The 15,812-nt window shown below is 35.8% G+C and overlaps 1 protein-coding gene across 1 annotated transcript; it reads left to right on the top strand.

The window, feature by feature from the left end:
- The first annotated feature begins 1,232 nt into the window (after nt 1–1,232).
- rbm7 (RNA binding motif protein 7) lies at nt 1,233–15,602 on the top strand. The gene is made up of 5 exons (XM_079825679.1): nt 1,233–1,438; nt 4,777–4,939; nt 5,967–6,054; nt 12,219–12,312; nt 13,192–15,602. The coding sequence occupies exons 1-5, from the start codon at nt 1,346–1,348 to the stop codon at nt 13,540–13,542; spliced, it is 789 nt and encodes a 262-aa protein (XP_079681805.1). The 5' UTR covers nt 1,233–1,345; the 3' UTR covers nt 13,543–15,602.
- The last annotated feature ends 210 nt before the right edge of the window (nt 15,603–15,812 follow it).

The raw sequence follows: 15,812 nt of genomic DNA, 5'->3' as shown, positions 1-15,812 counted from the left end.
TACTTTAGGTACTAACTAAAAATATTAACATCTCCAACACTTTCACTTCTTGTCCAGTTCACTGCAAAAAATGCTTTTCTTACTTAGTATTTTTGTCTTGTTTTCAGTCCAAATATCTAAAAAATCTTACATTAAGAAGCATTTACTAGACAAGCAAAAGTTTTTGTCTTGTTTTGGGGGAAAATAACTCAAGTACTAATTTAAAATAAACAAAATAATCTGCCAATAGGGTAAGAAAAATAATCTTGTTTTCTGTTTGAATTAAGATTATTTTGCTTATTTTAAGAAAAAACTCCCTTAATTTTGAGTCATTTTTCCCAAAACAAGACAAAAACTTTTGCTTATAGTAAATGCTTCTTAATGTAAGATTTTGTAGATATTTGGACTGAAAACAAGACAAAAATACTAAGTAAGAAAAGCATTTGTTGTAGTGTTAAAGGGTTAGTTCACCCAATAATGAAGATTCTGTCATTACCTTCGTTCGTCTTCAGAACACAAATTAAGATATTTTTGATGAAATCCAAGAGCTCTCTGACAAGTATTCTTGTCACTTCATGACATTAAATTTGAACCACTGGAGTCACATGGACTATTTTAACGATGTCTTTACTACTTTTCTGGACCTTGAAAGTGGTCATTAAATTGCTGGCTATGGAGGGGTCAGAAAGTAATTAATGACAGAATGTTAATTTTTGGGCGAATTAACCCTTTAAGTAGTTAAACTGAGGAATTACAGCTTATTATATGGAGCTCACCTACGTTTTATTCTTTAGGAACAGATTTTGAACTGCCAAGCATGAAATCTGTACAGTAAGCCTACATCATTTCAGTTTGACTGAACTGAACACATCACTGGATTGTATGCCATTATTTAATAGTACTTTACTTTATCTTAAAGTAGTCTATGATTGAAGACTAAAACCCCCAACTATTTTTAGTCACAGGCAATAAAAATAACCTAACAATAGCAACCCAAACCTGTTGTTTATCTGTGACAGAGCCAACCGTTATCTCCACAATGTCAACAAGTGCCTTCTCTGTTCTTGAGGTGTGACTGAAAAATCATTATATTTTAATTAATCTAATTTAAGCACAAGAGCACCAGGTTGGATATTGATTTTTGCTTTATTAAAGGCAATTGCTACTTGGTAGCTACACATCTTTAAAGTGTGAAATAGTGCCTCCTTGTGGACGGAATTGCCCATTTGTGTCGTGAAGAGGCTGTTCATCACGACAGTTATTGCTCACACACGGCAAAAGCGTTTTAAAGACAGGTGGGTTGGTGATAAATTCAAGCTAACAGAGTTAACGTTATCAACCGGCTGGATTATCTATATTTTACAAAATGGGCATAGCCGATGAGGCTGACCGGACTCTGTTTGTCGGGAACTTGGACCCTCAAATTACAGAAGAAGTTATATTCGAGCTGTTTTTACAGGTAAGTGCTTTAGCGTCGGTGATTAGCTGGCTAATGCTAACGATTGACTGTCTGCTGTTTATTTTAGCTCGATCTGCAAACTAATTAGACTAGTATAAGATATATGGTGTCGTTTTTAAATGTGTATGTGAGTGGGAGCGATTTGGGATTCATTTACGTTTTATTTTAACACTTACAGAGTGTGTTTTTGCGCTGTTGATATTAAGTTGTTGTTTTTAGCAGACGCACGTTAGCCCTAGCCATTAATTTGCATCGTCTCAAATTTGATGAATGTGTCGTTCATTAAGGCTACAGGTGAAAAAGGGAAACATTTCAACTGATAGATATCACCATACCTAGATGATTAATCACAGTAACGTTACATTAAAACAATTGTAATGTAGTATTTCTGAAATGTTATTTTTAAATATGCTATCAAGTATGCACGAATTAGCATGCATTTCCGAAACCGACATCTGAATATTGGATAAAGCCAGGTTTAAAATTCTTGTTTAATTTTGTTGATATAACAGTGGAATGTATAAATAAGCCAAATATGAATAAACCTAATCAATATAACGTTATATCGTTTGGTGTATGTAACTTAACGTTAAGCGTTGCTTTCTGGTTCTGTGCAGGAGAGAAACTTTTTTTGTTGTTTAAAAATTATTTATATGATATGCTATATTCTCGTAAGTGGACACGGGACTCGGTTGTGTAAAAAATAAAATATGAAATGTATACCTATAGGCTAAAACAATGGGATTTCTTTTTTAATTCACCAATACATTTTTTTTTTAAACCAAACTTTAAGATGATTCTCAACTATGTTATGAAATATATAACGGATTGAATTGATACCATTTTACTTTATGCAGTATGTGGGTAAAATGACCATACATGGGTTTTCCCATTCAATGCAATGTATCCATGCACTGGATATTAATGTGTTCTTGGAGCAACATGTAATAAGTGTAATAATGAGAGTAATAATTGGCAACATTTTCATAATATCGTATGTAATTTTATAGGAACATTGATATGTAATTTCTTTCCTCTATTCACTTGTTGTGTCTCCCAAAATGCCTGATAAACATGCTTTAAGTCCCGGTGTCCTCTATTGAGGACATGTATGAAATCAATGCCCTGTTTTGTAACAGTCATATTTTGATTAGAAACCCCATTACATTTTCCTGAGATGTTGATTTATAAAAAAACAACTTGATAATGAGTCAGATTTAAATAATTGCAAAACATTATCATATTTCCATAAGAGTGCTACATTTGATCATTCAGTCATTTGTTGTTGAAGTTGTCCTGGTGAAACCTCAAAACAAATGGCATCTTTGAAAAGCCCTGAATGTGCTCTTTACAGGACATCCAGACCTTAAGGGAAAATTCGCACAAATTAAAATTAGCCCATGATTTGCTCACCCTCAAGTCATCCTAGGTGTATGACATTCTTCTTTCAGACGAACAGAATCTGTTATATTAAACAATGTCCTGGCTAATCCAAGCTTTAGAATGGCTGCAGGGCTCCAGAGTGCGACCATTTGCGACTAAAATTTGAGAGTGTGCGACTGAATTTTACATCCAGTTGCACATGTGTGACCAGTAAATTTGGCTGCTGTCGGCAATGGAGAAATTAAGAAAATACACTTACTAATTATAATTGATAGACGTTATGTCTGGCAAATTCTATCTTTGCCAGCCGTTTCTATATGAGAGAATATTAAAACATTTGTCCGTGATGCATTTTTGCCATTCGCAATCCAGAAGAGAAAGCGAGCGAGCTACAGCGAACACAACACCACAGTCAGCTTTAATGAGGGACGATGGCCAAGAACTAAACTAAAGTTTAGTCTGCTTAAACTTTAGGGATGTGCTGTGATTTTATTTTCGATTTTGGCTTCCAAGAATTATAAAAAGATGGTATGAGGTAAAACTATTCCTATAGCCGTGTTCCGTCGCGCGCGACATCCTTGCGCTGTCATTTCTCCCTAAACCTAAACTAAACGTCAGATTCAGTGATTGTTGTAAACTGCAGTCTCTACTGTTGCTAAACTGCGGGATGTGTGTGATAATAAAGAGCTATTAAATGCACAATAATCCGCGCAAGAGACGCTGTTTCCAACTTCAAGGCGGCTTATGTGTGTGTGCTGCGGAATGGACCGACTTGCACTTTATATTTTAGGCTTTGTGTGCGCGTCTAAACCATCAAATAAACAACAAATAGCCGGTGTCAAAATGACCGGATTGGAGAGTAGTTATTTTAACAGTTTATATCTTAAATGGGTGTAAATAGTTTGGAGAAATAGGAGAATATGATATTATTAGTTCTACATTCGACCGGTCTTAAAGGGGCAGCGTCTAATAAACCTGCTGACGATTGAGCCATTAATTCGAATCGAACAAAAGGCAAATAGAAAATATTCACATCTCTTGAATTAATAACTTAAGCTTTTATAAGCATTAATCTATCAATTTATACAGTGAAAACTGTGCAGTGTTATTTTACATTTCATTACTTTATTTGATTTCTTTGTAGGTTTGTTCTTTACTGTAATATTAATGTTAGCAGACCCTCTGAATGCCTGCGCACTGGTCCATTTACACATAGATGTTTTATATTTTGTTCAAACTTGGCGGTTTCTTTTGTTATAGATATTTTACTTTTCAGATTATAAAGCCATGTTAATTATGTTCTTAATTTATGTTTTTTTTTTTTTATACAAAAAAAGAAAAGAAAAGGATAATAAAATGAACCGGTAAGAATACTGTTAAAGTACCGGATCGATAAGCAGTATCGGTAAGAGTAGTAATGCCATTAAAACCTTAACGATACCGATCCCTATTAGTAATACAGTGGAAATTAGTAGATTTGGTTGGCATGTTGATTTACGGTGTGCGCCCCTAAAATTTCTGGTTGTGCCCCTAAAATTTTCAGTTGGGGGCCACTGTGCTCCTAGTGAAAAAGTTGGTCTGGAGCCCTGGGCTGACCAAAATATGAAGCCCAAAAGAGTGCATCCATCCATTTTAAAAGTGCTCCAGGGGTTGAACTGTGCTTTGTATGGACACTGTATGGTGTCGGGGAAATCCACTAAAATATAATGTGACATTGGGACCCAGGAGATTATAGATATGTATTGTAATTCAAATCTACCGACATGCATAGGTGAAATGTAATAAAATAAACACATAAATGTGTATTTTGGATCTTTTCTTTCCTCTGGTCTAAAAAGACATGTTGAAGCAGAACAGCTCAATCTCAAATAGCCTGTGAATGAAAACTGTTTTTGCCAGTAGTGTTTTCCTGAAGTAACATCCGAAGTCTCTCCTGTAATTTCCCTTTCCAATAGGCTGGGCCATTGATCAAAGTCAAAATCCCCAAAGACAATGATGGAAAATCAAAACAGTTTGCGTTTGTAAACTTCAAACATGAAGTGTCCGTGCCCTACGCCTTGAACCTGCTCAACGGAATCCGTCTGTATGGACGGCAGCTCAACATACAGTTCAGAGCCGGTAGGGATTTCCATATTATACTGCTTTATTGTGAGGTTTGTCACCGCCTGTCCTTTCAGCATAGCCACTCGCCAATCATTTCATGATTTAAAACCGTTTTTACAGTAATCTTTAAGAACATTTTTAGAAAACTGTAGTTATTAAGGTTACACAATTTAAAATTCACATTTTAAGCCATTTATTTAATGCTTGTTTTGGCCATTTTGTGAGTGGTTCAAGGTTATTATTGGTATATATAACTGATTTTGTATAGTGATTGCTTTTAGGACAAAATTGTTAAATTATTGTAAACAATGTATTGAAGTGATACTGTTGATTGCCATGAATATAGCCATTGTTGCTGATATGGCATTAAATCATAAATAAATAATAAATAGTGAGTGGTTCAAGTGTGCAAATTAATTTAATTTAAACTATAAAATTTGCTCTTCCTCTGAATTTCTTTTATTTAAAACAGTGCATATCTGACTCTAAACGCATTGAATCTTGTATTTACAATAAATGGCGAATGGAACGAATGCATATGTAGCAAACTATATGAGGTTACCAAATCAAGGAGTTCATTATTGTTATTCTAAAATTAGATATGAACAGGTTTTATATACGAGATGTGTATAAATACGTCATTTATATTTATAGACAGTGGAAGAGAAACCGGTTTGTGCTTTTGTGTAAGAATTACTTGGGTGTAAAACATATTTTAATAGTCCATTTTTTAATTAAAATATATTAATGGACATTTTTAAACGGGTTTCTCCTGGAATAATTTTTGAATTTTTAATGACAATTGATTTTATAATCACAAATATTTTAACAAATTTAAATACTGTTGATTTTTTTTTTGCCATGAACCTAGCCATAGTTGCTGATATGGCGTTAAATCATAAATGAGTAAATGAATATCTGAAACGATCAGATTACAGAAATCAAATGGGCTGTGAAAGGCTTGTCATGTTAACTTTACGAGTTAATTACAAAAAAACCCCACAACAGTCCCTGATTAATCGTCATCTCGATCTCTTAACAGGCAGCAGTCATATTAATCAGGAAGGCAAAAGTCCAGCAAACTCTCAAAACCCCAGTCCAGCGAATACACCAGGTCACCGCGGTGGAAGGTAATCTTTGTTTTGAGTCTTTATTCAGTGCTTGTGCTTACACCTGCTCTGCACATCTGTCTCAAGTGATCCCGTCACAAGATGTCAGCAGAGACCGCTTTACATCTGGTATTCACTTGCATCTCAAATGCGTCTCTTGTGACCGTTTGTGATTGGATTTCTTCAAGTGGCTGGTCTCTGATTTCATGTCTGCGTTCTTACTATGCACTTACATTTAAAAATGTATGTATAATCTTTTACTTTCTTTATGATTGGACAGTGCATTTTCTTTTGAATTTTTTCAGTTGTGTAATGTGCATGTTTATATACACTATTCAAAAGATTGGGGTTGGTTAGCTTTTTTTTTTTAAGCCTCTTCCGCTCAACAAGGGTGCATTTATTTGATCAAAAATAAATTAAAAAAGAAAGCATTAAACACAATATAGAACTCTTTGAATAGCAAGTTTAACACAACAGCATTTATTTACGTTATCTTTTGTAACTTTATAAATGTCATTTATTTTACTTTTGATGAAAGTAATGCATCCCATTCCTTGCTGAATAAAGGCATTCATTTCTTAAAAAAAAAAATCTTGCGGAACCCAAACTTTTGCAAATCTGGGAACGGATTCACGAAAATCTTAAGAGATTCTAAGAAGTTCGTAAGAATGTTCTCTAGTGCAATTCTTGAAAAAATCTTAAACGCAGAATATGTACGGTTTTTGGATTGAAAATATCCAAAAACCACTAGAACAACATTATATATTGTGTTGACTTGTGTACTTGCATTATCCAAAATGTTTCCAAGAATGTTTAAATCCAGAGAAATTAGCAATTTTAACCAGGACACGGATTGTGTGCGTGTGTCACCTATGAATGACATCATACCTGCGTTACCCTCGATTTCGGGTTTTGTAGAAACAATGGAAACGCCAAAGACGCTTTAATATGTGTTTTATTAGACGGGTGAGCAACCGTTTGGATGCATTCATCGACAGAAAACTAATTTTTATTTAGCTCAACACAGTTGTTTTGTTTAAATCTTGTTTTTCCATGCCTAATATGATCTAGCTCACTGCAGTGTGAACAAGTGTCTCATAGTAGGCGCCGAGTGAACGCACAGAGTAGGATTAAAACATAACTTTAACACACTCAAATGTGTGTAATATGATAAAACGCTGTTACCCCACATGTGCATGAGTGGAAGAAGTGGAAGCGCTCGTCTGGGGCAGAATAAAAGCTCTGCCAAATCAAGGCGTCATCAGGTTATGCCTTTGTTTTCAATAAGCGACCTCTAACAGTTAATAATTACGTATTGCGGCTTTAAGTTTTTTTTAACATTTTAAATAATCATTTGATACAAAACACTTATTGTGTACACATGCATGTTTTTACATTGTACTTACACTTAAAAAAAAATACCTGCATGTAATTACATCTGTAATTAATTTCTGTAGTTACATTTGTAATTACACAGTTGGCTCTTCCCTTACAACTAACCCTACCCTTAAACTTACCCATACCACCACACCTGTCCCTAACCCTACCCTTAAACTTACCCATACCACCACACCTGTCCCTAACCCTACCCTTAAACTTACCCATACCACCACACCTGTCCCTAACCCTACCCTTAAACTTACCCATACCACCACACCTGTCCCTAACCCTACCCTTAAACTTACCCATATCACCACACCTGTCCCTAACTCTACCCTTAAACTTACCCATACCACCACACCTGTCCCTAACCCTACCCTTAAACTTACCCATACCACCACACCTGTCCCTAACTCTACCCTTAAACTTACCCATACCACCACACCTGCCCCTAACCCTACCCTTAAACTTACCCATACCACCACACCTGTCCCTAACCCTACCCTTAAACTTACCCATACCACCACACCTGTCCCTAACCCTACCCTTAAACTTACCCATACCACCACACCTAGGGCTGCTCGATTATGGAAAAAATCATAATCACGATTATTTTGGTCAATATTGAAATCACGATTATGTAACACGATTATTTCACATGACTTTGGGAATGTGTTGTATTTATTAAAAATACACCTTTCAACAATTCAATTGAAATTGTAACATTTGTTGTACTTTTTGAACTATTAAAATAAATAATATAACAAATATTCAAATCAAAGTATAAAAGTATTCACGTAAAAATGATAACCACAAATAAATAAGATCAACAATATGGTTCGGCTAGATATGCTTTTCAGGTACGTCTAACATTAGTTTTCAGGTACAGAAATGTATCAAATGTAAAATAACATTGCATAGTTGAGTGCATAAATTAAAGATGAATCCTATTAAACTTACAAAAGCTATTCAATCCGGATCGGATATGCGTCGTCTTTATCGACTGTATAAAGTTCACTTAAGGCATATACAGACTATGTCTGCTAGAATACTCATCAAGATGGACGTTGACATACGTTTTGTGTGAGTTTGTCCGTTCAAGAGCAAGACTTGAAAGAGAACTCAATATTTGCGCGCTCTCGGATGAGTGCACAGAGACACATTTCCTCACAGCGCGCGCGGCTTCTCATTCGCGTCTTCTGGCACTAAACCCGGGTGATGACGGTGAAAACGACTGGTCATATTCAAACATACGGCAGCACTCGCATGCATTAAACAAAGTTTACAAAGAGAGAATTATTTGAAAAATATGAGGGGGAAAAAGGACGTTTACACGGCACCCCTGCTCTCGTCAGTTTTTGTTTCTTTATTTGATTGTCATAGTTTAATTTTCACTCTGTTTAATTTTCAAGTGGTTAAACAAATTCGTGGTGTTCCCGCTTGCGTTGCAGCCACTACCATGTAGCAAATCTTGCACGTCGCATGTTTCTGCTCGTCGTCTGATTCCTCGAAGCCAAACTGTTCCCAGACAACGGAGTTGGTTTTGCCTTTTTTGCTCACCAAACGCTGCTGTAACTGCCCTCCTTCTGCCATCTTTACTCGCGCCGAGTTTTTAAATTCCAGCGGATGATATGCACACGAGACTCACGAACTGAGAAAGTTTGTGGCTTCGGGAGGGGCGGATGAGCGCGTGCGCGTTTCATTCAGAACGCAAGACAAAATAAGAGTGTTCTTGCAAAACTGAACATGGCAAAATAATCGTTTTTTCTCGATTGTACTATTTTGGTGATCGTTGGGAGGCAAAATCGAAATCGAAATTCGATTAATTGCACAGCCCTAACCACACCTGTCCCTAACCCTACCCTTAAACTTACCCATACCACCACACCTGCCCCTAACCCTACCCTTAAACTTACCCATACCACCACACCTGCCCCTAACCCTACCCATATCCCACCTCAATATCAGCAAAGGTGTTTTGCAATACAATTTGGACACAGTAAGTAGGGCTGGGCGATATGGACAAAAAGTCATATCCCGATATATTTTGGCTGAATATCGATATACGATATATATCCCGATATTTTTTTCCGCAAAGTGAAAGTAAATGTTCAGTCAAAGTCAAAGCCAAATATGACGTCATAAGTAGTTTTATTGAAACCGGCCATTTCAGTGAACAGTTGCAAAATCAAATGCATAAATAGTAAACAGGTTACTTTACCTGATTCATAATTAAATGCTCAGCTGTTCAAATAACAATAAAATGTAAAAGGACAGGAGTACCTTTTTTGAAATCAAAGCTCCATAAGGTGCACATTTAAATAAAATAAAAAATCTTAAAAATAGCCTATAAAATAAAATAGGCCAATCTTTTTCCGAAATAAATATATTTAGATGAGAAGTACAATATCAAATTTTAGTTTTACAACTATAAATGGCTTATTAAAATCCAATAACAGATTTTATTCTCCTTTCTAACAAATCCACAGATGCAAATAACGAACATTACAAAAGAATATGACGAACCCTAGTAACTTAAGGGCAGCGTTACTGTTACAGACACGCTGTTTTCATCTCCCAGTCTTGAATGAAGTGAACTGTCACGCTCATGTAAGGCTCACACGTCCTGCTCGACCACATATCGCTGGTCAACGCAAAATGGGTCACGTTAGCGAGCCGGTCAGCAAGGCTCTGTCTGATTTCAGTGTACATTTGTGGCAGTGCTTCTCGTGCAAAGTAGTTGCGACTGGGATTGGGAAGCTCATATCTCGGGTCCATAGTTTTCAGTAGCTTTTGGAATCCGACTTGTTCCACAGTTACAACGGGGATCATATCTTTAGCAATGTGATAGGACACCGCTTTAGTTATAGTACTTTTTCGGGTTGTCGATGGCTTGTGGCTTCTGCAGCGCACAGTTTCAAAGACTCTTCGTACTGCAGTTTGTGCCACTGTTTTAGGTGGTGAAAAAGATTTGTAGTGCTTCCACCCCTGGCTGTAACTTGTTTATTGCACTCCCTACAAATAACGCGATGTTGTTGCTCATCTGATACTTTGAATCCTCCGCGCGCTCCGCAGACGTAGTTGCTTCCTCCATGTTTGTTGAATAGTGGCTCTGTGCCTGCCGCCTCCCCCCCTTGAAGAGGAGGGGCGGTGGCGCGAGGTGCAGCGCAAATTTGAACTATATCGATATATGCGATATGGTCTAATTCCATATCGCGTCTATAAATATATCGATATATTTTTAATATCGATATATCGCCCAGCCCTAACAGTAAGTACATTGTACTTATTTTTTGATATAAGTACATAGTAGTTAAGACCACCTAATATAAAGTGGGGCCTAAATATGAACTAATGTTATCAAACTAAAATATAGTATAATCTTTTGTTTGAAATAAATAAAAAGTATGTCATTTGACCAGCATGCGAACGTGCCAGAAGGTTAAGAAGTCTTTTTCCGTGGATACAAATTAGTGTTAGACCGATATATCAGGCCGATATTTGTGATTTTTACGTGTATCGGCATCAGCCGATATAAGGCTGCTGCGTTCGCCTATATTTTTTTCCCTGCATTATTTACAGACAGGCGTCCACAGGCAGCTCTCACCGTCTTCAAACTCTCTTGCTCTCCCTCCCTCGCGCATATTAATCAAAATCAATTGAGAATTGACACAATGGTAAAAGGTCGAAAGACTGAAGTTTCACGTGGAGCATTGGGAGATTTTTTTCCTGAATTACCGCTGGTGTTGCTCTACAAGAGATTAAGTTAAGTGCACCTACACTCTAAAAAATGCTGGGTTAAAAATAACCCAAGTTGGGTTGAAAATGGACTAACCCATCAATTGGGTTGTTTTAACCCAGCAATTGGGTTGTTTTAAGCAAACATTTAACCCAACCGCTGGGTCAAAACAACCCAATTGCTGGGTTACCCAATTACCCATCATTTTTTAGAGTGTAACCATTAAATGACTAGGTTGTAAATAGTTTTAAAATTAAGTATAGTACGGTCAGTGTACACTTTATTATGCTGCTTGCTTGTTGATACTGTTTGCAATAGTGTAATTATTTTATTTATGCTTAAATATTTATTTTCAGAATTTATTTTCACCTCTGAACTTTTTTTTTTTTTCTTGTTCTACCTCACCTGTTTTTACTATTTGTTAAATATTTTTTATTTTTTTTTTAGTTCAACAAATGTTCCTTTTTTTAAAAATTGTAAATTAAGTTATCATGATCATTGTGTTATTTTTATGTTGTAAATTGAGGGAGCAAAAGCAGTATCGGCTTCAAATATCGGCTCAAGAAAATCGGCAGCCCGTATTGGTCATCGGCTAAGGCTGATGAAAAAAAAATCGGCATCGGCACTAAAAAATCCATATCGGTCGACCCCCTAATACAAATTATCCTTAATTTTTTTTTTTTTTTCCGTAATCCGGTGTGATTGGAATATATAAATTGACGACAGGTTTTCTTCATATCAGGTACACATTGTGCAGTCAAATTTACTCTATGCTTTTCCCACTTCACTGGGCGCTTGTGTTCATGTATTTCAGGAGAAGTGGATGAATTGACGTGTTGTAAATCCGACGGATCTGATTCTCTGAAATGTAGTGCAAACTACCGTTGCGTGTTATAGATCAGCTAACTTGGTCATTATAAAGTTGTATTATAATGTGTTCTATAATAACGATCTCCTTAAACTCACGCAGGTGGTCAGCTAGAATATTTTAAACTGGGGTAAAGAATGTTTAGTGGCTCCAGGTTTTTAACCTGACCTGAGTTTCTCTTCTGTTGTGGTGTGGCAGAACCCCGGAGCAGATGGGCTCTCCGTCCTACTCTCCTCCACAGAACATCCAGAGGTCCTTCAGTTCCCCTGACAGTCTGCAGAGACAGGCAATGGTGAGAACACCTCTATGATTGCTGCATTGACACACAGTGTTGGGGGTAACGCATTACAAGTAACTTGAGTTGCGTAATATTACTTTTTCGAAGTAACTAGTAAAGTAACGCATTACTTTTACATTTACAACAAAATATCTGAGTTACTTTTTCACATTAATTTGACTGACAGCTGTCCTGCCCCCATGTTGAGAGTTAGTGCAGAGGCGTGTGTGTAAACATGATGGTTATTGTAGTTTCAGACTTAATGTGAGCATTTATTTATCTCGCTTGCACAATAAAGATTCAGTATTCATCAAAATGAATAAAATCAGTCAAATGCAAAATCAGAATACTATGCAAACCTCCAATAATTAAATGTTAAATAAAACTAATATTTTTATGCATTTAATCAACCTTTATATTTAATTTACCAATGTCTTGCTGCTGACCTTTGATGATGAAAATTACTATATTTTTTGTTTTTATTGGTAAAACTTTTTTCTACTACATCCTATTCTACCATTATCCAGAATGGAGCTGCGCCCTCTACTGTTCATGCGGGAATCTGCATTTTTACCTCAGCCTGGGGCTTATTTCAATTTTGGTATGAAGAGGTCTTTACCGATGCACAAAAATATAACTTTTTTTTGTTATAAAAAAACAAAAACAAGCCCAAAACTAAGAAAAAGTAACGCAAAAGTAGCGTAATGCATTACTTTTCTTAAAAAGTAACTAAGTAACTCAATTAGTTACTTTTTAAGGGAGTAACGCAATATTGTAATGCATTACTTTTCAAAGTAACTTTCCAAACACTGTTGACACATTTAAATATTAACCCTGAAGCATTTCAAGTTGTCAATCACTGTATTATTATTATTATTTTTTTTTTTTAAATAGATGAACAACATGTGGCAGGTTCAGATGCAGCAACAGTTGCAGCAGTTCAATGGGGCCTTCCATCAGAGCATGCAGCAACTCCGGGCTACTGGAGACGGTAACCCCTGGCAACCCGAGTGGTCTGGTCAGCGCGGTCAGCGTCACTCTCCCCAGGACAATAACAGCAATAACGGCAGAGATCAACGCCAGGCAAACAGCGGGAACAACCACGACCGTCATCGGCGCGATGGCCAGCGGGGCGACTTTCATCACCACGACGACCGCAGCGGTGGACACAACAGAAATTACCCTCCCGAGAGACGGAGAGACCCGAGAGACGCCTCTAGAGACGGACGATGGAAGCGCTTTTAAAAAATCTCTACGTGCATTTTAGTTCTCCTGAGAACCTGTTTTTTTTTTTATCAACTGTTTTTATTACCTTTTTGTTATCCTCCTAGATTTTAAAATTTCATATTTTGGTGGATTACATCTTGCCTGTTTAAAAAAAAAAAAACATAGGGAGGAAAAAAGAAAAACGAATTAGATTAAGGCATTTTGACCAGAAACTGTTTGAGACGTAAGAACAAGGAAACAAAAAAAAAAAAAAATCCAAAATCTATATGAAATTGTCCTTTTAGTGTGACATATTTTTAAAATGTGTCGATCTCAGGGGGACGCCTATGTTTATACATATTTTTATTTTTTAAGAATGTCTTTTTTGAGAAATTTCTGTATGTACAACATCAGAACGCATAAAAGAATCAGATTTGCATTTCTAGAAATTTGTAATTTCTCAGGATTTCTCAACGAATAGAAAACTAGTTTTCAGACGCTTTGTGTTTAAATGTTTAATGTTTTTTAAAAAGCAGATTGTTTTACTTTCTACATTCCTCCTTTGGGATGAGATTATATCGACTCTTAATTCAAGACACTCTTTGAAACCTTGGAACAGTAACTAGTTTTAATACTTTTGTAAATATGTCACTTTTATTGTCAAGTGCAACATTTGGTTATTTGTCGGTTTTCATAAAAGTCACTGTTCACTGATCTTTTCTGTTGTGAATGAATTTGTTGCGCTCCCTTACATTGGTTTACACTCATATTAACACTGTTGATTGCTTTCTATAATTCAGATGGCATTAACTGATCATTACAAATATCAAACAGTCAGTCTGTGCCCATAGGTGGCGCCATACTTCATTCCAGTTTTATTAGTCATAATATTTTTGCTTCTAATGCAGACTTTTAATGAAAAAATAATGAAAATGTACACTCAAAAAAATGAACTTTCACTGTTGTTAGTTGCACTCAAATCGTCCTTGTTCACATTACTTAAACTAATGTAACTAAATTTACTTAGATTTACTGAGTTGTTTCTACTAAAAATGAGAATGTCAGCTTTACTTTAGTGTTTGTTCGGTCAACTTAACATTGCTGAGTGAAACGAACAAACTGTGCAGTGGATCTGTAGTTCCCAGCATGCTTTTTAAGGGACTGCAAGAGTAAATTTAGGGATTAAAGTGTTATTTTATCTTTTTCAGTAAAGGGAAAGATGTTGTTAGTTTGTTAGTGTTATGTGCAGTTATGTTGGACATTTAGAGGAGTTTCTGTCATTTTTGTGGTTCCCATTATGCAGAAGAGTGGTGCCTGTGTTTAGGCTGTGGCCACTCATACACTCATTGGATGGACTTCTTGTTCTCAATTAAATTATTTTTGAATTTTGTTTCTAAAAATATACTTTATATTTTATAGTTTCCCACTTACTCTTCTAGAGAAAGTAGTTATTTTAATAAAGTAAATTAAATCAATAAATGTGTTCACCTAACATAATAAACGTTTATAAATTTAACATGACATTAAGTAAACTCCACATATAAATATTATGTAACAGTGACAAATTCAAATGCTTTGTATTTACTTAAAGACATTTTGTCAGCTTTACTTGACTTACTTTTGTTCATATAACTAAATTGTTATTTGTAAAAAATGACAATATAGTTGTGTGGAACCACTTGACGCAGCTTTTTTAAGTAAATTCAACAAATAATTTTTTTTGAGTGTAGGCTGAAAAATGAGGGACAGGTTTTGGGTGATTTGCAATGGATGTTTCCGGGCCTTTTTTTTTTTTCTTCTTGTACAACCCTAAGAGTTTAAAGTTTATATAAAACCTGTTAACTGACCGTATTGCTTATAATAATGAAAAAACAAGCATTTAAAAAAAAATGTATCTAAGTTCCAGTAGCCTACTTAAAACAGGTAAATACAAATGTGCTCTCTTTTTTTTTTTGTGTGTGCAAAGTTTGGTTCTTTAAAGAGAGCATTCTCAGATGTTTAGTTTAATTTGTGTCATACAATTAACACATTAAAACTTTTCGAAAGAGTGTTTTTTGACATTTAGAGGGAAATTAATCAATAAACTTATGAGCTGATTTTATGAAGCGCCTTACTGTTGGTTCAAACTAGAGGATAATAACAAAAACAAAAACATCGCCAAAACATGGACTACAATTATTGCAACCGTGAATAAATGGAAAAAATGGGATTTCTTGCAAGCAGGGAAGCTTTAAAAATGTATCTTTCTAACTTCTTTTTGCAGAAAAGGGCAAATTTGCAAAGGTATCATGAGAACTTGCACGGGAACT

The sequence above is a fragment of the Gobio gobio genome, assembly GCF_949357685.1.
Source record: "Gobio gobio genome assembly, chromosome: 9".
In the NCBI taxonomy this organism is placed as follows: Eukaryota; Metazoa; Chordata; class Actinopteri; order Cypriniformes; family Gobionidae; genus Gobio; species Gobio gobio.
This window is presented reverse-complemented; position numbering and strand designations above follow the sequence as displayed.